This window comes from Pezoporus flaviventris, unplaced genomic scaffold (genome assembly GCF_033815535.1).
Source record: "Pezoporus flaviventris isolate CSIRO_AGI_PZ_B2104156 unplaced genomic scaffold, CSIRO_AGI_Pfla_v1 ptg000131l, whole genome shotgun sequence".
Lineage (NCBI taxonomy): Eukaryota > Metazoa > Chordata > Aves > Psittaciformes > Psittacidae > Pezoporus > Pezoporus flaviventris.
Genome location: NW_026892679.1, coordinates 3,117,818 through 3,144,531, shown reverse-complemented (window position 1 = coordinate 3,144,531; position 26,714 = coordinate 3,117,818). Strand labels below are relative to the sequence as shown.

Sequence of the window (26,714 nt, the reverse complement as noted above, 5' to 3'; positions counted from 1 at the left end):
CCCGACCTGGGTAGGCAGTGCCTGACCCCACATCGTCCTGGCTGCACCGTACCGCGCCTCCGGACAGCCGGCTGGAGGAGAAACAGAGGCTTCTGGAGCTGAAGCCAGCCGAGAAAGAAAAGAAACCCTGGCCTGCGGTCTCCTGACGGCGGCAGTAGCTCCCTTGCCCTTCACGGGGCAGGTCCCACTCGCTGCTGCCGCGGCCGGCGTACCCGCCGCCGCGTCCCTTCTGGCACGGAGCGCGGGCACAAGCCGTACCGACACTCGCGCCCCGGACACGAGCGTTGCTGCTGCTGCAGGTCCGGTCCCTCCCAGCGCTTACAAAAGGAGACAGCAATCCTGCACAGACTCCCGTCTCCGTTCCCGTTCGTTTCCCTTTCCCTTCCCCTTCCTGTTCCCGGCCCGCCCCGCAGCCATCCGGCCCGGCTCCGGCTGTGGGCGGGCCGAGGCCTGCCTGCAGCTGCGGGGCCCGCCTCCCCGGTGCGTGCTGAGCTCAGGCCGGGCCGCTTGGCGCTGTGAGGGAATCGGGTTGTGCTCGCGAGAGCCGTGAGGGAGCGCAGGGCCTGGGGCGGGCCGGATTCCGACGCGCTGGGAAGACGGGGGTGGGGGCCTAAGCGGGGCGGGGGAGTGGCGTGTGTGCAGAGCGGGGCGTTCGGGGGGCGCCGCTGCCTTGCTTCTCCATGCGGGCGCCAGCGCTGAGTTGGGCTGGCGCGCCGGGCGCCGGAGGCAGCGCACGGTGCTGAGGGGCCGCGGCCCGGGGAGACGATGGCAAAATGGCTGAATAAGTACTTCAGCCTGAGCAATAACAAAACCAAGAGTCCCCCTCAGCCTCCGCGGCCCGACTACCGAGAGAAGAGGAACGGTGCCGGCAGCGTGCCCCGCCCCGACGGGCCGCCGCACCTCCACCTTCACCACCACACGTCGCCCGGTTTCCCGCGCCGCCGCCTGCGCGACGACACCAGCGACCTTCTCCGCGCCTACCGAGCACAGAAAGACCGCGACTTCGAGGACCCCTACAGCGGACCCGGCTCCTCGCTTCTGAAGCTGCGTGCCATGTGCCGCCCGGATTACTCGGTGCCGGAGGATCTGGGCGAGGCGGCCCCCAGGGCTTTCTCCTCCTCGTCATGCTGTGCCGCGCCCCCCACCGCCGGGGCAGCCGGCTCCCCTCAGCTCTTCCGCAGCCACAGCGAGCGCCGCCCGGCCACGCCACCCGACGTGAAGTATATCTCCCCGAAGCATCGGCTTATCAAGATCGAGGGTGGCGGTGGCCGCGATGTAACAGGCAAGAAGCTCAACAAGGGCTCCAAGCAGCTGGCGACCTCTGTCCCCTCTGCCACGAAAGACAAAGTAAGTGCGTGGTCCTGTTCCTGCACCCTTAGATTTGGCAGTAGGGTTGGGGCTGTGTCAGCCCCTGGGAGGGTTTTTGGTGACGGGACTTGTTCCTGTCTGAATTCATCTAAAGCTGCCGCTGCTCTCCACCGTGCTGCAATGGTTGGCCTGGCTTTTTTCAGTATCTCGGGGCAGGCAGGATATGTGTAAGGTTGGCACATGAAGTGGTAGTGCCTAGTCCTTTCAAACTCACCTCCCTTCTGATGGGGCAGGTGTGCCCAGCTCTGCTCTGGGCAAAGGGCAGTGCCAACTTCAGGAGTGATAGCAAGGCTCTGAGGTTGGCATGCTCCTGCAGAACCGGATGTGAGTCTTTGAGAGAGTGCTTGGGGAGCCCTGAAGTCACTTGAGAAGTCTTGTGCTTGTGACCCAAAGTTGTGGCCTCAGACCCATTGCATGCGGTATGGAATGGTCATATGTATATATATGACCACATACCACATGCAAATATATGTATTAATCTTTATATATAAAAATAATAATCTGATGCCATCTTGAGTCAGACTGCCTGTCTTAAAAGAGACAACTTGTCATGTGTCCAGTATAGCTTCTTTGACTCCTTCGGTGTCGAAGGTGAAGTAGTTCGAAGTCCTGTGTAACAGCATCACAACTTCCATGATAACTATGTTTCCAACTGGCACGTACCTTAAGCAAACATAGCTACAGGCTCAGTTGCAAATGTTCTATCTTTTAATCTTTGTTTCCTGCAAATACTAGCAGAATACTATAGACACAGCACTGGAAAGTGCTGAGCTCAGGAGCTTGGTTTACAACTGGGAAGCTTTGCAGAGGGAATCAGTGTTAATTATTTTGTAAGCACAGCACATATTCCCCCAGCCTTGTTAGTTCTGGTAGCTTAGCTCTAGTTTTTCCATATATTGGAAATTGATATTTCTTCATTTTTTGAATTGTCATTTACAACTTCAGTGTAATAGTCACATCACAGGAATTCCAAGAACGTGCTCAATGTTACCAGTTTAAGTGATCTGTACATACAGGTTTGAATATGTGATATGATTGCATTGACTAGTGACACATTTCCCTGAAAACTTGATAAATTACATCCTGTCCAGGTGAAATTCTAAATAAATCAGCTTGTGATGGTGATGATACGAGATCTAAAGTCTTTTATTTTATAAATTTTATTACATAGCATGTCATTTTAGGTGTACTTCGTTTCCTGACAACAGTTGCAAAAGTAGCAACTTCTTTTGCTGAAGTAATAGATTAGAGTCTTACTGTGTTACAGCATATTCAGTCTTCTTTCAATCGCCTGTGTTGATACCATGTATCTGCTTTTGGCAAATGCTTTCAGCAACTTCAGAGAAAATAACTCCTTGGGGCAAAATGCTTCCAAGTGCAACTGCTAGTCTGTTTTGTTTTTTTTTTTTTCTAATTTATTATCTTTCCATTTTAGACACTACTTGTCCTTTTTTGACTGGGATAGAGTTATTTTTTTTCTTAGTAGCTGTTGCAGTGCTGTGGTTTGGTTTTAGTCTGAGAACAGTAGTGATAACACGCCGATGGTTTAGTTGCTGTTCAGTATCATTTAGCCTGGTCGAAGGCTGTTCAGTCTCTCATGCTCTGCCAGTGAGGAGGGACCCAAGAAGCCAGGAGGGAGCAGAGTCAGGACACCTGACCCAAACTAGCCAAAGGGGTATTCCATACCACAGCACGTCATGCCCAGCATAGAAACTGAGGGGGCTACCCGGAAGGGGAGATCGCTGCTTGGGTCAGGCTGGGTATTGGTCAGTGAGTGGTGAGGAATAGTATTGTGTGTCACTTGGGTTTTATGTGCTTTTATTTATTCTCTTGTTGTTTCCTACTATTACCATTATCATTATTGTTGGTATTCTTTCTATTATCACTATATTTTACTTAATTTTAGTTATTAAACTGTTCTCCTCTCGACCTGGGTGTTTATACTCTTCTGATTCTCCTGCCCATCTTACCTGGGGAAGGAGGAGTGAGCAAGTGGTGATTAGTTGCTGGCTGGGCTTAAACTGTGATGCTACTGAAGCAATTTTTGAAGCAGGAACTACATCTGTTGCTAGGTAACCTTCTACCTACTGTGTGGTCATAAATGTGTGTGCTGGCCCCAGGCCCTTGTTGTGGATTCTAAAATTTTTTTTGAACAAGCAGCCTACATTTTCCTACAAGAAGAAATGGAACACTCATTTCACAGCCACATTCTTTCTGTCTTTGGGAGAAAGAACTATATGTGAACTACATGAACTAAAAGCAAAATGTGCCTGCTGCCACCCACAGCAGAATTTGGTTGTGATGCGCTATATAGCTTGCTTTTCTTTTCAGTTGTGTTTTTTCCTCCCAGTAATGGAAATATAAATGGAATTATATTTCACAGCCCTGGAATGTAAAGCCTGACAGGTGAACCTAGTAAGCTATGGTCATAGTGGGCAGTTAGAGAACTGTTTCTCTCCTACACCTGTCATTCAATGAGGAAAAAATGGAGGACATTAGTTAACAGAATAAGTTTAGTTCAGTGGCAAAGCAAGTGGAAATAAACTTCTGTAAGAAGGTGATAGTAGAGGGGACAGTAAACATGTTATCAAAAAAGCTAGAGGTTTAACATTCAGAAGAGTTAAAAAATGTTAAAAAACTTCGGGGGGGGGGAGGGGGGGATCTGTGAGTAGCATAGCTTAAGCTATGTACTTTAGGAATGGAAAAGGATCTACTTGCCATAAAGGCGTGTCATCGTAGAAGCATGTGTTTAATGATCCGCTAATGTTTGTTAAATGTGTCCATTTAGCACCTCTGTTTTTTTCGTCTTTGCATACAATGATAAAGTGCTGTTTTCGAATGTTCACTAGGTGAGAAGTATGGTTTTCAACAAATTCAGTGAGCAACTTCATAATTTTTGTGACTGGTTGTCAGTAAAGAGCTGTCTGCAGAGCTCAGTTGTGTGTTAAACTGGAAAGAGTTACTAGAATGGGAAAGAGATTTAGGAAAGTGCTTGGGTTTTTTTGTGGTTACTTCTAAAAGACAAATGACAAAGTATGAATAATGGCAGACAGGTTAGTCAAAGTTCCCAAGAAAAAAAGTGATAGACTAGCTGATTCAGGGAGCAAAGGAGATGGACATTAAAAGCAATGGCAGGCACGATTGTGTTTTGCAAGATTCCAAGTACAGCTTGTAAAAGTAACCACAGACATGTAATGTATCTGGGCTTCTGGGCTTCAGGAAGGTTTGATGTATAGAGGTAGAAGTACTGACTAAAGTTCAAGCAGACAAATCCAAACCACCATACATCTTTAAGTGAGGTGACTAACCTGTACAACAGATGTCCAAGGGAGAATCACCATCACCAGGTGTCTTTGAACTCAGATTAGTGGGTGGATTTTTTTATTTAGGTAGTATTGTCAGGCAGGCTTTAGGGTTTTGACAGTGATGCTTATCTTCAAACAAGGGAGAGCAGGCTGTGTTAGAATTCGTGGCAGAAGCTGCTCAGTTTCTCCAGTATGGGGGATAAGAAGCTACTGATGTCTGCCTTTAGTGCTGGCTTGGGAGATGTTAACTGCTTAGCTCTCCTATGACGAATGAGTGTAGGCAAGGTGGAACAATTTAGGAAATTACTGGCTTCCATCTATAGTGCTGGCCTGGGAGATGCTAACTTCCTAGCTCTCCTGTGGCCAGCAAATGAGTGTAGGCAAGCCAGAACAATATGTGGCTATGTGCTGGAACAACCTAGGGGCTACTGTGTTTGTGTAAGAATAAATTCAAGACTTGGCTTAACATCAGCTCAATAGACAAAACACTTTTATTGAACTGGGGATCTGAAAGAATGGCTGAAAGTCTTCCTCAGCAGCTCTCCTTTATCTGGTGGTGTACGGTGTGTGTAAATCCAGGATAGTAGTAATAGCTGAATGGAAAGTGTCCCTGTGAAAGGATACTTTGTGTATTTTGTCATCTGTTTTACTTTTTTGAACCTAAACATTTCTCTGCCTGCATTTACTGCTGAAGAACCTGGAACACTATTCAAAGGGCAGAGATAATTGTTTCATAATGAGGAGCATTTTGCATTCCTGCTGTGTAGTGGAGGCAGATCTGTGCAGCAGTTCTGCATACGGAATGCAGAAGACACTCTTGCAGCACCGATTTACACAGGACATGTCTAATGCTGTAGAGAATAGCTCAGTTCTTCACAGGCAGAATTGATGCAGTGCAAAAGCATGTCTGGAATGAGTGGCAGCAGCAATCAGGGCAGCACAGTTGTTGACTTGGTTTACAAAGGTCTAGAAACGAAGTCTGTGTGAATTCTATACTTGTATAAGAAAAAAAAAGCCACCGCCCAACCCTTTATTTTCATGGGATCCACCATGGAAGTGTGTGGTGCAGAAATCTGGCTAAGCGTGAGGGCTAAAGCTGTTTGCCTGAAAAACTTTCCCCCCGTTATGTAAGAAACGAGCACCTTTCTGACATTGCAATGGCCTATGGAAATGCTGTTTGCACTTTTAAGGTTTTCCATAAAAATACTTAGGCTCCATGGAACATTATTTGTATCTATATATAATTAAAACATTTTAGTAAAAATTGAAAAGGTGTTTGTCTTATTTCTGTACACAGAAGGTCTAAGTTTCATTTGATCTTGCAAGTGAGAACAGTCAGGTGTATTTAACAGAATCTAGCAGCTGGTATTTTGAGGTGCACTGAGAAAACACCTAAAAGATACCTAAGCAGTGTTGGGGTTATTTTTAAAAGTATATAATTTCTAGAGATCCTAAACTACAAATGTATCTCTGTGTCTCTTTCCCATGTTTAATCCTTTACAACAGGGTGTAAATCTGCCACTCATTACAATTGGTTCTACTCTGAAGCACACTTCCCCACTGCATGTGGCTCCCATTGGTAGATGGCTGTGCTTTGAGTCAAAGGTTTCCGGAAAAGGTGCCAGTGGTCTTGTGAGCCTCCATAAATGGCTTGGACAAGGCCACGCATAAAGACAAGCTGCATTTTTTTCATCTCATGTTCTATAGTGCAGATATAATGCAGCTAGAAATGCACTTTTCCACATATATCACTCTCATTATTAAGGGAAAGAAGGGAAGATACTCAGTTATTACCTGAGTCTGTGGAGTCTTAGTGGATGTTTGAAGTAATGTGGTAAGCTGTTCAGTTGCAAGCATATCTGGCGTCTGCAGTTACTACTCGGCTTGGAAACAGCCTCAGCCCTGGGAACCATTCAGATTTCTAGACTTCTGGACACAGAGAGATCCAAGCAGAGAAAGACTTATCAGGAAGGAGTGTGAAGTAGATAGACACATGGAGATAGAGGGAGGGTGTAGCAGTCTTATGGGAGAGTGTATTGTGTATACCTTTGCAGTAAACGGGTCCAAACGGTTGTAAAAAAAGTACCTCAGTTACTGAATTCAAGCAAAAAGATTGACTTGTCCCTCGTGAATTATGATGTGTTTATTGAACTATCTAGTGGGAGACTGTAACAGAACATGTTCAACATGTATTTATTCTGAAAATAAGGGGCTAATACTGCATTACAAATGCTCAAAAGGGAAGTGGGCATAGTAGTGGACATTTGTCCTATTTTTGCTCCTTTTCATGCAAGCTGTGTATCTGGCGTCTGTGAACCATGTTCACTTGTCCCCTAGTCAGCAAGAACATATGTTTGCATCACTTTGTCATGTATACACTCTCTTGCTTCAGAGGAGAGCATGCAAGTTGAACATGTTTCTGTGCTGGGCTATCTTCCTGAATCCGAGAGAGCCACATAGCTGCTAGGCTCTGAGCTAGTGCCTAAGCACATGCTTAGTTTCTGGGCTCACTGAATAACATTGTGGAATTGTTATGCTTGGAAAGGACCTTAAGATCACTCAGTTCCAGCTCCACTGCCTTGGGCAGGAACGCCTCACACTAGACCAGTTTGCTTCAAGCCCTGTCCAGTCTGGCCTTGGACACTGTCAGGGATTGGCTGTTTACCATTTCTTTGGGCGACCTGTTCCGGTGTCTCACCACCCTCACAGTAAAGAACTACTTCTTTATATCTAACCTGAGCTTCCCCTGTTTAAGTTTGAACCCATTGCACCTAGTCCTATCAGTACAGTCCCTGATAAAGAGTCCCTCTCTGGCCTGTGGAGAGCCGTTTGGATCCGTTCCTTCTCTGAGCAGGAGGCCTGCATTAGGGGATTCCCCTCTTGAGTCAGCATGCTGTCCCAGGAAACTCCTTGAGGTTGGGAGCCCTCTCTTTCTTAGGTGAGGCATTTTGGATCATTGGCCATAAAATTTAAGAGCCAGCAGTGAAGTGACAAAACTATGTGACATCCAGAATCAGTAGTTCATGTTGGTGAAGCTTTAATTGAGTTTGAACAATAAATTTTGGTTAGCCTCAATTTATTGGTTCTGTGTCAGACTCTCATTTATTTTCAAGGATAAGAAAAATCTCCTCTGGTTTGGGTTATGAAACAAAACAAAGATGCAAGAGAAACTATAGCCACCATATTACAGCTGTTGTCAGAAACCTTTACTTAAGGTTTTAGTCATGTTTTGCCACTAGAGACTTTCAGATTTTGGATGTAAAGTCAGCAGGCAAAAAATTCTATCCTTTTACTAGCAGACTAGGCACAATGAAGATGCCAAATATCACAGTTGAAAGGGTGTCTTGTTCCTTCCAAGAAGTGTTATGTTTGTTTCATCACATGTTTAACTAATACTTACTGTACCGCCTTACAGAATCGTAGAATAGTTAGGGTTGGAAAGGACCCTAAGATCATACAGCTCAAACCACCCTGCCATGAGCAGGGATGCCTCACACTAAACCATGTTGCCCAAGGGTCTGTCCAACCTGGCCTTGAACAGCACCAGGGATGAAGCATTCACCACTTCTTTGGGCAACCTGTTCCACTGCCTTAACACCTTCACAGTAAAGAACTTCCTTATATCTACTCAGAACTTCCCCTGTTTAAGTTTGAATCCGTTACCCCTTGTCCTGTTGCTACACACAGTCCCTCATGAAGAGTCCCTCCCCAGCATCCTTATAGGCCCCTTTCAGATACTGGAAGGCTGCTATGAGGTCTCCACGCAGCCTTCTCCTCTCCAGGCTGAAGAGCCCCAACTTTCTCAGCCTGTCTTCATATGAGAGGTGCTCCAGCTCCCTGATCACCCTCGTGGCCCTCCTCTGGACTTGTTCCAGCAGTTCCATGTCCTTTTTATGTTGAGGACACCAGAACTGCACACAGTACACCAAGTGGTCGTGCTCCTTGTAATGCAGCCCAGCACACGATTAGTGTCTGGGCTACAAGCGCACACTGAAACCAGCTCATGCTCAGTTTCTCATCCACCAGCACGGCAAAGTCCTTTTCTGAAGGGCTGCTCTCAATCACTTCTCCACGAAACTTGCAGCTTGTTGCATGCTGGTGTTGAGAAGAGCCGATATCGCTAAGGCTGCAGCATAGTATTGTGGAGTGGCTCTTTGGCATCTGGAAAGCCTGCACAGAGGATCTGCTACCACTCGGAAGTCAGAACATTTAGTGTGCTGGAGGAGTCAAGATGCTTCTGTTGTTGAAGGTAAGATTGAAGAGGGCACAGACAGTGGCAGCTATTGAGATGATTTATGCATGTACATACACACACATATAAATATAAAATCAATATATAAAATATATAGGTGGGGGTTGGACTAGATGACATTTGAAGGTCCCTTCCAACCCAAACCATTCTATAATTCTATGCTTATTGCATATTATTTTACAAACATAAACATGCGTATTTCTGGGAAAGAGGTTGTGGACCTTCTGTCTTTGGAGACTTTCAAAACAAATGAACAAATGTGGGAAAGGCCCTGGACAGCCTGGTTTATCTTTCATATTACCCTTGATTTGACCAGAACAGTGGTTTAATTGTCCTTAGAAATCTCATGGAACCGAAGTCTTAATGTAACTTTGATGTTCAAAAACTGCCATGGAGCCTGAGCGTTGCCAACAAACTTCTGTTAATATAGTACATTTCTGTAAGGATGCTATTGCAAGATCTAAGGTACAGCTCTGTCAAGCTGGGATGTTTTTCCCATTCTATAGATGATTCTGTGTGGTAAGTGTGGGGTTTGTCTGACAATAGTGTCTAAAGCACACAAGCATACCTTCTGCAAGAGTGTGAAAGAATGAATAGACCTTTGATTAGATCAAGTATATAGTTGGGAATGGCTGTGAGAGTCAATGGGAGAGAATGGTGCTGTGAGGACACTAAAGCAGTGCTGCGTATTGGTGCTGGTCAGCAGGAAGTAATGAATTATGCTTGCTTCTATGGATTGTCCTCTGAATTTTCACATGGGTATGTGCAGGACTGGGCTTAATTAAGTTTACATGTGGACACAGAAGTACTGAGACACTAAGCACAGCCAAAAAAGCATTACACAATTCTGTTTCAACAGCTAAGCCACCATAAATACAGCTTAATTAATACTGCATGATAGCACAGACATTATCTGCAGCCTTTACTTCAGAACTGTTCAGATAAAGAAAGAAGTCTGTATTACACTTTTTACACATCAGCTTAAGGTAAACTTGCAACAAATGGGTAGGTAGCATTAGGACTGTTGTAATGTAGAAATGAAACTTTCTATAGCCAGAATATTGTTCGGCAGTTTATTGTGATTTAAAGTCTTAATGAGAAATAAGGCACAGAAAGAATATGTATTAGAACTTATGTAAATGCCTTTTAGTCTTATTGATGAACATAAAGGTTCTAGAAAGGAAAAAGATGAATCAGTGGGTTTTTTAAACCATCAAGTTTGCTAGTAAATTTATGTTTTGCAGTCTGATTTTGTGGTCACCAGTTTGCCATTGTATTTCCTTGGATCCCTCAAGGAATGCTTATTATTCTGCATTTTTTTTACAAGTTCCTTTGCTCCTCAAGCTTACTGACGCATATAGGAGAGATATTTGTGTCTCTAAACATCTTGGTATATGTCCTTGCCTGCCAGTAGTTGGTTATAGTGTCTGACTCTTGGACATTCCTGCAGAGCACTGCCCCATGTGGCAAAAGAGTATGGTTTAACTTCTCATTCATATAATCATAGAATAGTTAGGGTTGGAAAGGACCTTAAGATCATCAAGTTCCAACCCCCCTACCATGGGCAGGGACACCTCACACTAGACTATATCACCCAAGGCCTCGTCCAACCTGGTCCTTAGCTGCTACGCATCACTGTGATTATGTCCTTGACTAACAGTATGCTAGGCATACTGTGCTGAAGTGGAGGAAGTAATACAAGACCTGGCAGTTGAAACAGCACAAATCCATGATTCTGGGGTATGGAGGAAAGGGACTGTGGTGCTGATCTTCCTGGATACGGCGCTGTTTCTGTAAATGTTACTGTAAAACAGTTCATGGACGAGGAAACAGACATAAGGTGTGGTTTTGGAGTATTTGTGCACTTTGCAGGAAGTACAGAAAATGACTTTACAAAACATATTCTGCTAATCTCAGTACATGGGATAGTTTGTCGTGGTTTGTTTTTTTTTTTCTGGACTTCTTCTATTGGTGTTTTGGTTTTTGGAGTTTCTTTGGTTTTTTGTTTTACCTGCTAATACCCATTAACTGCTCTGTCTGTCCTTTCTTCCATAACTCTTGTATATGTTGGCAGATGCCCTAAGGTGTATTCAGACTCAAAATAGTAGTGTGAATGCATGAAGGAAGGACCCTTTCCTTACTGGGAAAGCAGGCAGAACTCTGTTTTTAAGCTTGCAGCAACAGCATCTGGGTGGCCTGCATTGCTGTATGTGAAGCAGAAACACACATCGCATAGTGGGGAACTGCACTTACTGCCTGGAGAGTAAGGGGTATAGAGAAGAAAAATGGGGAGGCAAGAAGTCAGTAACTGTTGTTTATGTATCAGCTTGTTAGCATTTGGTTCCTGTCACTGTGAGTGTGTGGACTTGTAGAAACTACAAAGAACAATTCATCATCTCTGAAAACTAAGCCCTGTGTATAGGGGAAAAGGTCTTGAAAGCCTGTTATTAAATACTGGCTTCCCCTCCCACCTTGCTTACCAGTCCACATCTGTTTCAGAAATTTAGGATCTACCTTTCCCAATTGTGCTTCAATTACATTTTAGACAAGGAATGTGTCCCTCTCTGAAAATCAAAGGTATGAATGAGTCCTGTGATTTCTTAAACTCAAGAAAATTTATGGGAGGAGAAAAAGGGGGCAGGCCAAGTGGGAGAAGTATAGGAACGTCATCAGGGCCTGCAGGGATGCGATAGGAAGGCCAGGGCCCACTTAGAATTGAGCCTGGCAAAGGACATCAAGGACAAGAAGGGCTTCTACAATACAAGTAGGTCAGCAACAAAAGGAAGATAGGGGAATGTGTTCCGGGTGGCCCTGCCTTAGCAGGAGAGTTGTACTAGATGATCTCCAAAGGTCCGTTCCAGCCCTAATGATTCTGTGATAGAGTGACTTCTGCTGTAGCTAGTGACTGGTCTTTGTGACTGTAAATACTCAGAAAAGATGAGAAATTTTCATTACGTTGTAGTAAATGTGTTAACCATGGTGTTCTCTGACACGAATTTGCAATTTCTAAGTGTTCTTGACTTCTGTATGTCTGCTGACAGTCACATTGACTGTAATTAATTGCCAGTCACAAAAGCCAAGAGAAGAATAGATGCTTTGCCCTTTTTAAAAACAATGTAAATGTTTGTTAGTAATATATTTATAACATAATATTTAATAGTAAATCTGCCCCCAGAAAAGTGTCCCATAATAAATGTTCCAAAGGTCTGTCTGGCAGGAAAGGTCTTTTGTTTTTCTGTTTCGTGCCAGTTAGCATAATTCTTCTTGGATGCTTCCAGAATAGTGTGTGCTTAATCATTATAGCCACTAAATCAAGTAACAAACAGTTCTGTGCTAAAGTATCTGTTTCAAGGGTAGATCTTTCGTATTTTCTTTCAGTTCAGAGAAGGGTTATCCAGAAAGAATCAGTTTATTTCAGTGTGGTAAGATCTCGTTTTTTTCTTTTTTGTTTGTTACCTTTAAAATGTAACTCACATAGAGGTATCTGAAAGATTATGTCTTTTTTGTTTTGTTTTGTTTGTGGGTTTTTTGTTTGGTTGGTTTGGTTTTGGTTTACTTTGGTGTTTGTTTTTTTTTGTTGTTTTCTTCCTCTGGCAGCATGTGCAAATCATGCCTTTGTGTATGCAAATTCTTGCTTAAACTTGTATTTAATATAATAATATAGTTAGGTCTTAAGTGGTATTTTTCGACTGTAAAAAAGCAAAGTGAAGCTTGCACTTTAGTTCATTTGTATTAAAGGAGAAAACCAGAATCTCACCTTGTATTTAATTTTTGGGGGTGGGAGAGGGGGGAGCTTGTGATTTTTTGATCTTGTACCTCTAACAGTTTAGCTAGGGCTATGGTTTTGCAGTTGTCAGTTTGTTTGGTAACTGAGCCTTACTCCTTTTCTTTTGCCTTTGAGTTTTAACAGCCTGCTAGGCAGAACTCCTGTGAGTGTTCCCTAAATCCTTGTTGAGCTCTCTGATTGTGGAAGCTCAAATGCAAGTTTCACTTACTTTTGATCCGTGCATTTCTATTTATGGAGTTCCGTTAGCTTGAAGTTACTCATGCCTCAAGTTACTATTACTAGATCTACATGATAGAAAATATTATCATGCATAAGGGATACAAAAAGGAAGGGCTTGTATAGAGCAGGAGTTGTAGGAGTTGTAGCAGTTCACACTTCACTATGATAAACTTGCATTCTATTAAGAGATAAGCCACAGTTTTTTAAAAATATCCCTGACTAATGCAGCAAATTGAGACATGAATTTTGAAATTGAACAGCTTCCCGAGGCTCTCTGGGGATTCCCTGATAGCTGTGATTCATTTTGAAAGGTAGGACCCACTTGAAACTTGACAGGATTAGGCAGAGAGAAATTTACTGTTGTCCTGCCCCAAACGTCAGACTCTGTGTGAAAGCTCTCTCTACCCTGCAGTTACAAAACCTCAGCATGCCACCACTCCTCTGATTGCATCTATGTGGCAGGTACAGCATCAGATCCTGGGTAGCCTGGCTACTTGAGATACTTGGAGACACTTTGCTTGTCACATGCAAATGCCTGTTCTACATGCCCATGGGGGACAGCTGACAGCACGAAGCTCTCACATTAGATCTTCACCACATGGCATGGAAATGCTTAAGATTGTGATCTGGAGAGCTCCACTGGACATGCAAGGAATGTAGTTGGAATTACTCACAGACTTGTGAACAGAGCCTCCATGTAACGTTGGCAAGCTTGTGCTTTGGGAGGATGGCATAAAGGGGTATGGGAACAACATATTCATACCTCCGGCATGAAGAAAATGTTTATTATCTGTACCATGAATAGAAAACTCCTGTAATCAGAACCTTATAGTTCCTCAAAAGACTGCTGGTACATTGTCTGATTTTGTCTGACCTACTGCATGTAGGCTTGGAAGATAAGCTTGCTAATGTAAAAGTAACTTGTGAGAAGATGGCACAAAGTCTTGCAGAGTAGGAGCTCTTTTTCCTAAGAGAACAGGAGAAATCTTCCATAATGGGGTTGCGAATAGAAGTTTAGAGTTTAGACATTTGCAGTAGGTATGTTATAATAGAACTAACAATCATACTCATATGAGGTTTTCAAGCCTTTTTGAATGAAAGCTTCTTTTTGAAAGAGGTACTAAAACTTGAATGTTCCTAGACAGGGATAATTATAGCTGTTAGCAAGTACAGAAGAAATGAAATGTTGGCACTGAAGCTAAGAGTTAGTAAATTTTAAGATATATGGGAACAGTTACCTGGGAAGCCCTCAGACAGCTCAGAGCTGTGAAGCTACTCTTAATAAAGGAAATACTGATACGCATCTTCTGGAAGGTGAATCAGATGGCTCTTTCTGTCTGACTGAGTGCTGAGAGGTGGGTTTGGGATTTGTTTGTTTGTTATTTTGTTATTGCTTTCAGGGAAGGTTTTTTTTGAGTGGTTATTCAGAGGAGAAAGTTTGCCCAGTCTGACAAAGTTGATAGGAGACCTGATTGAAAACATAGTAATGGTGAGCTGTATAGACTCTCACAGTGCTTGTGACACTATTACTTATTTGAAGGGGAAGAGTTTACACCCACTATTTTAAGTAAACTGAGAGATTTTCACTCCAGGGATTACTGTAGTGAATATATTTCCAGTCACAGTCGATCTGGTATGGATTTACAGGCAATAAAATATAACAATAATAATGATAAAAACAAGAATAAGTTAATGTGGATTTGAACCTTCTTACTTTTTTTTTCAATTTCCTTGTTAGAAAGCAGCTTTTGCTTTTTTGACCTCTTCTGAATAATAAATTAGTTGCTTTAGTCCTTCTGTTCATGTTTGGTACAGTAAAGCTCTTGAATAGGTTACCATTATGCTTAAAGCAAATCAGTTTTGGCTTTTATCTTGTTTGACAGCATTTTCTGTATGCAGATACTATGCATATTTATATATGTGTGATTTTCCTCCTAGTATTTTTTTTTTGCAAATGGAGAAGAAGAAATAAGAATGAAATTGTTCAAATCTTTTCTGTTTCATGTTATAGTACAGTTATGCTAAGGATTGCCAAGTATTACTTGCCAACATTTGTAGTGGGAGAGCAGCACAGAGCCCATACTACCACCCAGCAGCTCTTGACAGGATTACATCAGAAGACTGGATAGCATTCTAGCTGCAGCACTTTGGGACATAAATCTGTCCTCATGACTAGGAGAAATTACTGCTGCCTGACATGCATTGTTGTCTTTGACTTAAGTGTCTGCAGCTGCTGTCACTTGATTTGCTGCTTGGGGATACGTCACCAGACATGGGAGAGGGGGCTTTTTTCCTTTGGTTTAACTGGGTTTTGCAATAATAAGGCAGTAATTTTGGACAGTGAATGAGAGAAAGGATTATTTTTTTCCTCCCACTATTATCCAGGTCAGCCTGGTGGTTTCAGGTCAAACAGAAACTTCAGTCAATTTAAACATGGAGTGGAGGAAAGCAAAATTAATATACTGTTAAAACATCAATTCCAGGTACTTTGATATCCCAGCTGTTAACCTGTGACTGTAGGGCAGCTGAGTCTTGCTCTGACACTTAACAGCTGTGAGTTCTGTCATAACAAATGCATCTTCTAAAATGTCCCTTCTTTCAGATGTGCTTGTATGTGATCTGTAGTCAGGGATTGGGAGCTTATGGTGAGGGATGTGGGATTTTTTTGGTCAACTGGGTTGTTTGGTGTTTTTTTGTTTGGATGGTTGGGTTTGGGGGAGGTTTTCTTTTTCCTTTATTTTTATTTAGGTTTTTGTTGGTTTTTTTTTTGGTTTGCTTTTCGGTAATAAAAATAAGTAGTAGAAAGTCACAGTGTTGCAGGGCCTGACTGTGTTAGATGTTTTGTTCACTAATATTAAAGGAAATCTCTGCATTTCCCAGTAGTGTTCGTTTACTCCATGGCCTTTGTGCAGGTTTTTGATCTAGAAGTACGTGTGTCTCCTGCTCTTTGCTCTGTGTGGTGGGATATGCTGGCGGCAGGAGACAGAGCCAGATGCAGCGTCAGTCTTTTAGCTGGCAATGTGCAACCTGCTCTTAGTTGGTAAGATTGAAGCTGTTGGTCTTACTAGTTCTGCTCCTAAAGATGTAAAGTAACTGGTGGGAAAGGAAAAATCTTGGGTGAAGAATCCCTGTTAAAGAGAATAGACTTTCTGGGCAGAACCTCTTAGGCTTGCTCTGCTTTGAGTGAGGGGTCCTGAGGTCTTTTCCCACCTGAATTATTTTATGATTCTGTGGGTATTCTGGTGCTGAGGCCTGCCTCTGCTTTCTCTGCTTCAGTCTCTTTTGCCTGTCCTACATAACATCTCTGTGCTCTGCAGTAATTCTCATACGAGGACTTTTTCCTTTGCTCTGCTCCTTACCAGCTTCTAGAAACCCAGATTAACTCTACCCCTTCAAAAACAGGGAGGAATGATTCCTGTTGCTTTAATCAACTGATTTAAAAGCCTCCATAACGAGTGAGACTTACACAGCATACAATGATTGTGCAGGGGTCAGAGGGCTATGATAATGAAGGGTAGGGATTAAGATTTTCTAAACTACAGGAAAATTTCTTCTTCTGACACATAATTTCTTTTTGTTACCTTTTGTTCTAGTTCACAAAATACAGGTAAATACAATGTTCCCTTGAAAGAATGGCACAGATGGGTTCAGGGAACTAAGTTTAAACAAGAAGTGTACTTCGTGTCTTGTTCCTTTTCAACTGACAACTAGAATTAAAAATCTTTTTATTAATTTAGTGAAAAGAGTAGCCTTTGAGTATTTATTTGGAAAGTTTTTAGCAATATTTTCAGTTGTAGCTGATATACTTAAAAACAGGGAGTGAAGTAAGTGAAAGTGTGGTTTGTTTTTGTTTTCCTGAATATTAGCAACCTTCTCTGATAAGAGTTGCATTGGATTGAATATGTGGACTGATTGGATCTTTCTAATTTGTGCATCCCAGTTATTCCATATCTTGTGCTAGTCAGAAACCCTTTGACATAGAGTCTGCCTCGTGAGGTTTCTGGTATGGAGTACACTTCTACTTCAACACCATTTAATAACTGATTTGTGGAGGCTGTATATTTGTCCTCTGAACTCAGACTGTGCTTAGAAGATGGCGTAGCATGTAGCTGTGTGAAACTGGGTTGTTTTTTTTCCTGGTAAGGTGTTACTGCCATCTGACTGGAGATTCTAATAACAGTTACTTTCCTGTCTTTCAGGTATTGATAGCTGATGACTATTCAGATCCATATGATGCCAAAAGTGAGTTGAACAGAATTGGAAAAGGGGAGAATACTGGCTATATGGAACCATATGAAGCCCAGAGAATCATGACTGGTAAGAAAAGACAACTGAACATGTGACCATGGCAGTTCACATGGATATTACAGCTGCTGTGAAACAGGAATGTTCTTTAGCACACAAAACCACGTTTCAGAAGATGCTCAGTCAACACTAAATACTGTGGAGGCTTTTCGTGTACCTGCATGTGCCTTGTTATCTAGAAATACTGCTCTGGACCTCACTATTGAATATAGATGGTTTGTACTGTCATGTGGAAAGATGAAACTGTGAGCAATGGGAGTTAAAGTGTGTAGTGCTCAGCTTGACAATGTCAAGGCTTTCATCTGTGTACATGATAGGGATGACCGAAAGAATGACATTGTGTTAGTTCACTAAAAAAAAGTTGGTCAGTTTGCTTATGGCCTTTTTTTCCCCTTGATCAGATTCAGAGTTCCTGGTTTTCCCTCTTTTGGACAAGGAAGGTGCAAAGCTACATCTTTGTGTAGATTCCTTCTTTCCTTTCTCACTTCTCGCATGGAATTTTTTTTTTTTTTTTTGACCAAAATGAGACACTTTATGGTACCTGTGAGCCTTGAAATGCTGTTCTTGGTAGCATCCTTTCTTTCTGTCACATAAAGAGGTGGTTAAAGGTGGCATTGTTGGAGCAGTTTTGACTGTTCGAATTGCTTGTCCAGGCATTAATTATGTGGCTGTATTTTCCTCATACAATCTTCATCCATTTCCTATTTGTTGGCTGTGCAGTCTGTAAATTTTTTGGGTTATGGGGCCATGTGTTCCTAATTTATGACTATTTCACTCAGTCGACACACATCTTTATGCAGATCAAGTGTGCATTTCCTGGATTTGTACAGCAGGTCCTCTTTTTCTCATTATGAGGTAAAAGTCACTCTTGTGCCCACTTAAGTTGTGATTGTATGCTTTCCTTTTCTATTGGCAGCTCCTGCCCTCAGAAAAAATTAATCAGTGGGGGAAGATGAGGCTGTTGGATGCAAAGGTCCTTTTTTCATGCAAGTGTTCCTATTTTTCTTTTCTTAAATAGCATTTCTGAAGGGAGCCACAGGAAGTGACATACTGTTTGGAAGTTTTTAGTATCTTACAGACCAGCTGGGAGTTTTTATTTCACATTGGGATAAATCTGTTTATTCTAGTTGACTAATTTCTCAGAAAAAAAATAGAATCATACAATGTTTTGGGTTGGAAGAGACCTTGAAGGTAATCTAATTCCAATCCCCCTGCCACGGACAGGGACACCTTCCACTAAACCAGGTTGATCCAAGCCCCACCCAGCCCTCACATTCCCAAGGATGGGCATCCACCCAATTATGGGAAATACTAGTCCCGATATGTTGTTGTTCTTTATACAGCAGTGATGAAAGTTTGTAATTTTAATTATGAAGCTGACAATGCATTGATTTCTTTCTTCCTGTGATTAGGGTAGGAGCTTATTCTATCTTCTTTTCAAGATTAGCCATAATGAATAGGATGTTTTAGTGAACCGTTTTAGATATCTCAACTAAATTAAGGGGCAGAAATTTGTGTACGCTTGCAATTGTAGGACACCCTTGGTGTTTGGTGCAGTGACTAAGCTGTTATATCTGCTTTGTATGTTATTACAGGAGGAGCTCTCAAAGATGCTAAGGGCACTTTTGAAACTGGGGTTTAATTGAGTATAATGTAGCAAGTGTTCTGAATATGCATTTGATTAAGCCAGTAGCTGAAATCTTCCTGAAGATCTTCAATGTTTTGAGATCTAGGTTTTTGGTTTCCAGTCATCTTGTCCTAATGCTGGTAGAAATAGAGAAAGTCTTTCCATAAACCTTGCTGAGGTTAGGTTATATTCCATTATATTCAAACGTGGTTTTATGTTTGCTTTTAATTGCATGGATGTTGCCTTTGTATTTTACTTGACAAATGAAAATCCAAAGGCATCTTTTTGGAGAGTTTTTGAAGGTTCAGTTTATATTTCCCATGTGAGTTATGTTATGTATTTATTATTTCTAAGGAAGACCTTTGGACTGCAATTTGATTGGCCTCAAAATGTTTACGGCTGTTTGTTGTGTTTGTTTGTTAGCTGTGCTGTCTGATGAACATAAGAATGTTATATGCTATCCATTTAGTTTAACTAATCTCATGAAGCCCTTCTGAATGTACTTCACACGGCTTAATCCTGGACAGGGGGAATTTGCATACTTCAGCAGAATGCATTTTAGGAGAGAGAGAAAGCAAAACAGCTTTTTGTCAGTTATTCCTTGTTTACCAATGTACTGTAATTCTTGATCAACTCTGGAAACCAGATGTAAGGGCTAGTTTGAAATAGGAGCCTAAAGTTCTTGTATTTGCTGCATTCTCCTTGCGTTAGTCAAGGATTAGGCAAAAGCAAATGTCCATATGAAATAAGACCCTATTAATTTGATTTGAGAAGCTAAGCTTACACCTGAGTAGAAACGTGTGATGTCTGAAATAAGTGTGTTCATTCAAAACTTCTCCCCTGAAAGCTCTGTGGGTTTGCACTTGTCATGCAGTTGGCTCTCAGCTGATGCTTAATTAAAAAAAAAACAAAAACAAACGCACAAAAAAAAACCACAACAAAAAAAAGCCTTTGACTTGATTATTTAAATAAACTATTGATCCATATGATTCCATGCTGTCTGTGGTTAGAATTAGGTTAGGTTTACTCAGGCTTGAAGTTTCTTCTCCTGATAGTGTCCATTAAATACACTCTTTTCCTGAATTTGTGGTTATGTTAAATGAAAGAAAGCAACCTTTATACCAAGGTTTGGAAAGGCTTTTTGAGGAAACGCTTGACCTGAGGGTAAGGTAGAGCATATTGAGAATGAATGCATGTTTACAAGAAGCTGTCATCTCCTAGCAGCCAAGCGCATCTGATGGACAGTGATGATATTCATAAGTGTCTGCCCTGTCTTCAGGAAGTCTGCTCTGGAGATGCAGAGAAAATCCCTGGGAATTCAGTTCTTGGTGCAGTGCGAGTCTCATCTTGGCTGGGTGTGCACCCAGATCCACAGGAACTGTGTTACCTCTTTGCCTTATCACCAACCTATTTGCTGGAAGGACTGTTCTCTCTCAGACCCGCAGTATAAATCCCCGTTGTTCTTTGCAAGAGCTAGACTGTCCGTCCAAGTGTGTTCTAAGTAATGTGTTTCCACTGCTTTCTTATGCAAGCTTTCAATTCTTTTTTTTTCCCCTAGCACCAGTCTGTAGCTGAGGCAATAGCTGAGGCAATAACATGTGGCCTGTCACAGAAACAGCCCTGTTACCAAGTGTGTAACCGAGCATCATTGCTTGGATTAGGTATAGGAGATACATCATACTTGGGAGAGATTCCCAGAGGAGCAGTGGCTGGAGATGCCGCATTTGAACAGAAGTGAACAACTGAGATACTGTCAGGCCAGAGTGGTAGTACCCATAACACTGTGTTGGCACAGCTCTTCCACAGCTCCTCTCAGAAGGAATAAAGTGAAGTTCACAGACTGCATGAAACATATGCAATCAAATACCAAATCAAGACAGTCTTCTTCCTACAAGCCTGGTGTCGTGGTTTAAACCAAACCAGACAACTTGTTCACTCACTTCCCCTCCCTTCTTGACCTCCCCCTACTCCTGGAGGGATGGAGAGTCAAAAAGAGTGCAACTCCCACGAGTTGAGATAAGAACAGTTCAGTAACTAAGGTATAACACAAATCACTACTGCTACCACCAATAATAATAATGATAAAGGAAATAGCAAGGGAAGAGAATACATCACCTCACCACCAGCCAACCGATAACTCACACACACACACACACACACACACACACACCCCCGGCCCAACCAAGCACCGACTGATACCTCCTCCAACCCTGCAGACTCCCAGCCCTTCCGGCTAACTCCCAGTTACCTCCTGGGCATGACGTGCTGTGGTATGGAATACCTCTTTGGTCAGTTTGGGTCAGGTGTCCTGTCTCTGCTTCCTCCTGGCTTCCCCTCCTCCCTGGCAGAGCATGAGGCTCACAAAGTCCTTGGCCAAACCAAAACATCATTGTTATCAGCTCTGTTCCCAAGCTGAAAGTCAAAACACAGCACTGCACCAGCTACCCAGAAGGAGAAAAATGGCTGCTACTGCTGAACCCAGGACACCTGGTCTATGTAAGACAGACTAAACAAATGAGTTTAGGTACATGCTCCGGGAGCAAGAGACTGGTTGTCCTGGTTTCAACTGGGACAGAGTTATTTTTCTTCCTAGTAGCTGGTACAAAGCCATGTTTTGGCTTTAGTCTGAGAAGCAAGACTGGTACACTAGAGGGATCTGTGTGCTGGACCTGAAGAGCTGGAAATTATTTCTAGGGATGCTCTAGAGCATTTGGATCATAGTCCTTTCTGTTGTTCAATGCGTTCATCAGCTTGGGTGATGACATATCTGCACTATCACCAGAAGTGAACATAAACTAAAGGAAGTGCTCAAGGAGGAAGGGCAGAGCCTCCATCCAGATGGTTCTTAATAAATATGAAGATTCTATCAACAGTAGCTTTTTTGAGGTTAAGCAAGGAGGATATTGGAGAGAATTCCAAAGGGAATTTCACAGCTTTGTTCAAAGTTTCACAGCATTAGCATCCTCCTTTCTTTCTTCTTTTTCTGTGTAATTATCATTCTGTCTCTATAAACTTCATCCTGCCTATGCAGTAGAACACTGGCGAGCAAGATTAATTCCCTCACATTTAGGGATTTTGTGCTTTGCCTGCTGGATGCAGAAAACTAAGACTTCTCTTTAGGAGCAAGCAGTGCTAGAAGAGAAAACGCCTTTCTGCACTTTACTGTTTCTTTCTAGGGACTGCAGTAAGAGTCTGTGCCTGAATCATGATGAAATCTCCAATGTGTGACTGGCAGCCTAGCAAAAGCAGTACATCTGCCTTAATTGGGAGCTCCCCATGGACATGCTGGGAGCAGTAGCTTTGTCTTGCTTCAAGCTATCACAGAAATGCTGGGAGTGTGGGGAAAACAGCATTCCCATGAACCTGCACCTACTTCAAAAGGTCTTGGTGTCAGTTTCCCTTGTAACTAGAGAAGCTGTTTTTTGTTCAGACATGTAACTTCATCTGGATAGTCACTACAGCACCATGGTGGTGAGTCAGTTTTGTAAAATCCTTTTCCATGTGGCTTCTGGCATATTGCTTGTTGGTGCCTAGTTTACCACTGTGATGTGAAAAGAGCAATGCTAATTACCTTTATAAATATTAGGCTGCATAGATTAGCATGTACAGCATGGGATATTTAGAAAAAATGTTTTTGGACTATTGAAGGTCACTGAGCCTAGCATGCCACCTGTGAGCTTTAAGCACTGTAGTGACTGATCAAGGTTTGCTGTCTGAACATGGCAAATAGCTGTAACCAGCACAGAAGAGGCAGTGTTTGTGCTCACTAAGCTCAACAGCTGGCATGGTTTTCAAAATAATCTTCTTCTCTTGTTCCTGCATTTTTGTGTGTTTCAATTCTATATTCTATCTAAGAATCTAACACTAGGCTTGCCATGACTAGAAATCAACGCAGAATGGGAATTTATCCATCATCAATCCATCTCATATGGTATTGTGGGTTCCTGGCTAAAACTCTTACGTTCATTGTCCTGTTACCAAATGGTGTGAATAAGGCTATATGCTGGTCATTCTAGGAGAACAAGATTTATTTTTTTTTCTTTAAAAAATATGGGGAAAAGTGCAAGGTAACTCTTTACTCTTTGAAAACTAGATATGTTGATTCATAGAAAAACTCTTAAGAACTCGCCAACAAAGTTTAAGTTGACAAGCAGGTATTCTTTATTGAGGCACCGGGAGACACGTGGGATAGCTCCTCCAAGCATGTCCTGCTTGAGCACCGAACAAGCTGTGACTATATAATTATTAAACAAACATATTCATTACATTATATGCATATTCATGAAGTTGCTTATGCCTTACATCATATCTCTAAAAAATTCTTCGCACATGCGCACAATGATGTCGTAGTTGTCTTTGGGACCCCTGGTGGTCGTTTCTTCATCATCTTCCTCTTCATCACTTCATCCTTTGGCTGAACTTTGGAGTTGGCCAGCCTTGTTGTCCATTTGCCACCTCCTTAGTTGATTCTGTTTTCCCTAACATTAACTGAAAAGTTCTCTTGCTTGTCATTGTTATAGAGTACACCTGGGGTCCAGGTCGCTTGGTTACAAGCAAAAGTTTCATTCTATATACAATGACCTATCCTTCATTCTGTCTTTCTTATGCTTTTGCCATCTTAATGTGCTCTCAACTTGTTGTTTGCAGTGTGGAGAGCCACTGGATGAGAGCTAAAGTTCAGTAGTAACACACAGAAGTAAGCTTGTGGCTGGTTATAGGATGGCTTTTTACATGTTGGGAGTTTTTTAAAGGACTGCACTTAAAATCTTGGGAGCTATTCCTAGACATGACAAAGGAGATGGCTGCATCCTGAGCATACCCACCATTTGGAGCATACTGCTAGTGTTACTGTGTGAATTTGTAGAGCTTGGCCCTCACCTGTTGCTAGCCTGATTGTAGTGCAGAATTCCTTGCAGCCCAATAGAAGCGAGAGCATATGTTCTGAACAGCTGTGCACCTTTTTTAAAAAATGCTAGATATAATGTTAATTAAAAATCTCCTGGGCTTCAGCATCTATTTCAAGTTGTTTCTTCCTTCATTAGAAATTTGGAGAGAAGTTTCATTCAATAATGACTTAAAAGAAAAAAGTTGTCTGCAGACAATTATAGAAGAGGACTTCTTCCTTTGCATTAGGTCTGATGTACATGAATCGAGGCATGTTTGAAATAATGCTGAATCTGCATTCACATAAGCCCTTACCTTCTCTCTGAGTGAAGCAATAGATCTCATATGTGCTGAGAAGCTGTATCACTTCAGATCCATGCTGAGTTGCCAGGATTATCAGTACTTCTCTTTCTATTCATGGGGCACTTTGCACCTCATCAGTGAGTGTGAGGAGATAAGGCCAGAATGCATAGAGTCTTATTTCTTATGTTGGGAGAGACTGTGTTGTGTTGTGGTTGCTATAACTAGGTGCACAACTAAGGGTGGAAACAAGTTGTGCATAAAATGAATATCATTCATCTATGTTTAAATCTTTCTCCTCCCCTACAATAATTTAGGCATTCTCTCTAATGTTTAACATTAGGGCAGTGCTAACTGCTCTGGATAGTGCATACCCGCTTACAAATGAGTGAAAATAGAACACGAGCATTTCTTCTCCACTCTGCACAACTGGGTAACTGTAAAATCAGCTTTTTCCTGAAAAAGTAACCATAACCCCATCTGAATTTGGAATAGAAAGAGGTAATATCTATGTCCTGCCACTCAGTGCATCAGTTGCAAGCACAGAATTTTGTTCCTTAGGTTCAGTGTAAAAACATACTGTTCAGAACGGGTTTAAGTGAAGATTTAAATGACTTCACCAGCCCACCACCCTGTTTCAGCATCTTCGTCTTGCTCCAGACTTGATGTAGTCTGGAAATGGACTAAATGGAGAAATTTGAATCACAAGCCTGAATATAAATTGAGGCTTTTTTCAGTTTCTTGTTGCTTCGTCTCATTAAGACACAAGTTACACCCAAAATAATGGGAACAGGATGTCCAGAACTTTGAAAGGTAGGTTAGTATGGTAATAGACTAGGTGAAGTTGCATTTGGAAGGAATGTAACTTCATTCATGCAGTTTAGTTGCTCAGTGTCTAGTAAATCTGGTGTATGTTTTTCCACAAAAATCAAAGTGAAGGAATGGAATGCTTGGATGGTTGAGAAAAAGAAATCACTGAGCTCAGAATGCCTCCCCTTTGGAAGAACTCTCTGCATTGTGATGACAAGCAGAAAGTTTCAAACTACTTTGATCAGGAGGGTTACTTAAGCAAAACCTATCTACTTTCCTAATGCAAGCAACATCTTTTTTAACATAATTTGTCTTGTGTCCGCACGCTTAGTCTGTAGCTGTTTTGTGAAAGTGAGAAATGGCTGTGACAATCAGGATAGCCCAGGCTGTCTTATGGAAATCCATGTTTGGTCTCAGTCAATTTCCAGCTTTGCCACCATTCAGTGTGCTCTCAGTACCTGTCTTCCTAAACTTAATTACTAGAAAGACTGGACAGGTGCTTTGAGAGGCATAAAGAAGCAACCTGCTGAAATACAGCTTGAGCAGAACCTCATCCATAAACTTACCAGTTTCTGGACTGGATAGGGGATATGCATTCTGAAAGCGTGCTGTTGCAGCAGGAAGAATGATTCCTGACAGCTGTTCGCTATCCCTTCTTGGGATGAAGGAGCAGAGCCTGGGCAGGTGAGCTTGCAGGTTGGACTGGGGCTGTGTGTGCATGTGTGGACTCTGTTGGCAGGAATTCTGGGTGCTTTTCATCAGGAGATGTGATGGAAGTATAGGTGAATGATGCCACTGTGGTCTGCGTGTAAAAGGAAGGGACTGCTGTAAACTTGCTTTTGGTTCTGACTGAGAGGAGTCAAAGCCACTTTACAGAGAGGAGGAGATTAGTGGTACATATTGCAGACTTACCAGTTCAGCCATCAATCTTCCAAAATTGGTCCCAGTCCTGTTGTTCTTCCGCAATATTGTTCAAAAACAGAATAGAAGGGATTTGTTATATGAAGAATCAGCAGCTTGGGAAGATATGTATGTTGGGTTTTTTTCTCAGGAGTACTTTCTCAATCAACCTTTTGATAGTATATTTTCTCTTTCTCCAATCAGTTTGTTTTTTTCTCTGTGCAGCACAAAAAATTAAATAAGCTCCAATAAGGACTTGGGGGTGTTGCTTAATGAGAAACTTAATGTGAGCCAGCTTCAGTATGTGCTTGCAGCTCAGAAAACCAACTGTATCCTGGACTGCATCAAAAGAAGCATGACCAGCAGGTCGAAGGAGGTGATCCTGCCTGTTTGCTCTCGTGAGGTCCCACTTGCAGCACTGTGTGCAGTTCTGGTGTCCTCAACATAAAAAGGACATGGAACTGTTGGAACAAGTCCAGAGGAGGGCCACGAGGGTGATCAGGGAGCTGAAGCACCTCTCATATGAAGACAGGCTGAGAAAGTTGGGGCTCTTCAGCCTGGAGAGGAGAAGGCTGCGTGGAGACCTCATAGCAGCCTTCCAGTATCTGAAAGGGGCCTATAAGGATGCTGGGGAGGGGCTCTTCATGAGGGACTGTGTGTAGCAACAGGACAAGGGGTAACGGGTTCAAACTTAAACAGGGGAAGTTCTGGGTAGATATAAGGAAGTTCTTTACTGTGAAGGTGTTAAGGCAGTGGAACAGGTTGCCCAAAGAAGTGGTGAATGCTTCATCCCTGGTGCTGTTCAAGGCCAGGTTGGACAGACCCTTGGGCAACATGGTTTAGTGTGAGGCATCCCTGCTCATGGCAGGGTGGTTTGAGCTGTATGATCTTAGGGTCCTTTCCAACCCTAACTATTCTACGATTCTGTAAGGCGGTACAGTAAGTATTAGTTAAACA

At 42.5% G+C, this 26,714-nt stretch overlaps 1 protein-coding gene across 3 annotated transcripts in view; it reads left to right on the top strand.

Moving 5' to 3' along the window:
• Positions 1–605: 605 nt before the first annotated feature.
• SHB (SH2 domain containing adaptor protein B) overlaps positions 606–26,714 on the top strand; it is a 64,660-nt gene continuing 38,551 nt past the window's right edge. For all 3 annotated transcript variants that reach the window (XM_061478773.1, XM_061478775.1, XM_061478774.1), the window contains exons 1-2: positions 606–1,347; positions 17,131–17,248. In XM_061478773.1, the coding sequence (XP_061334757.1) occupies positions 766–1,347; positions 17,131–17,248 (700 nt within the window). In that variant the 5' untranslated portion in view covers positions 606–765. The remainder of the gene's footprint in view (positions 1,348–17,130; positions 17,249–26,714) is intronic.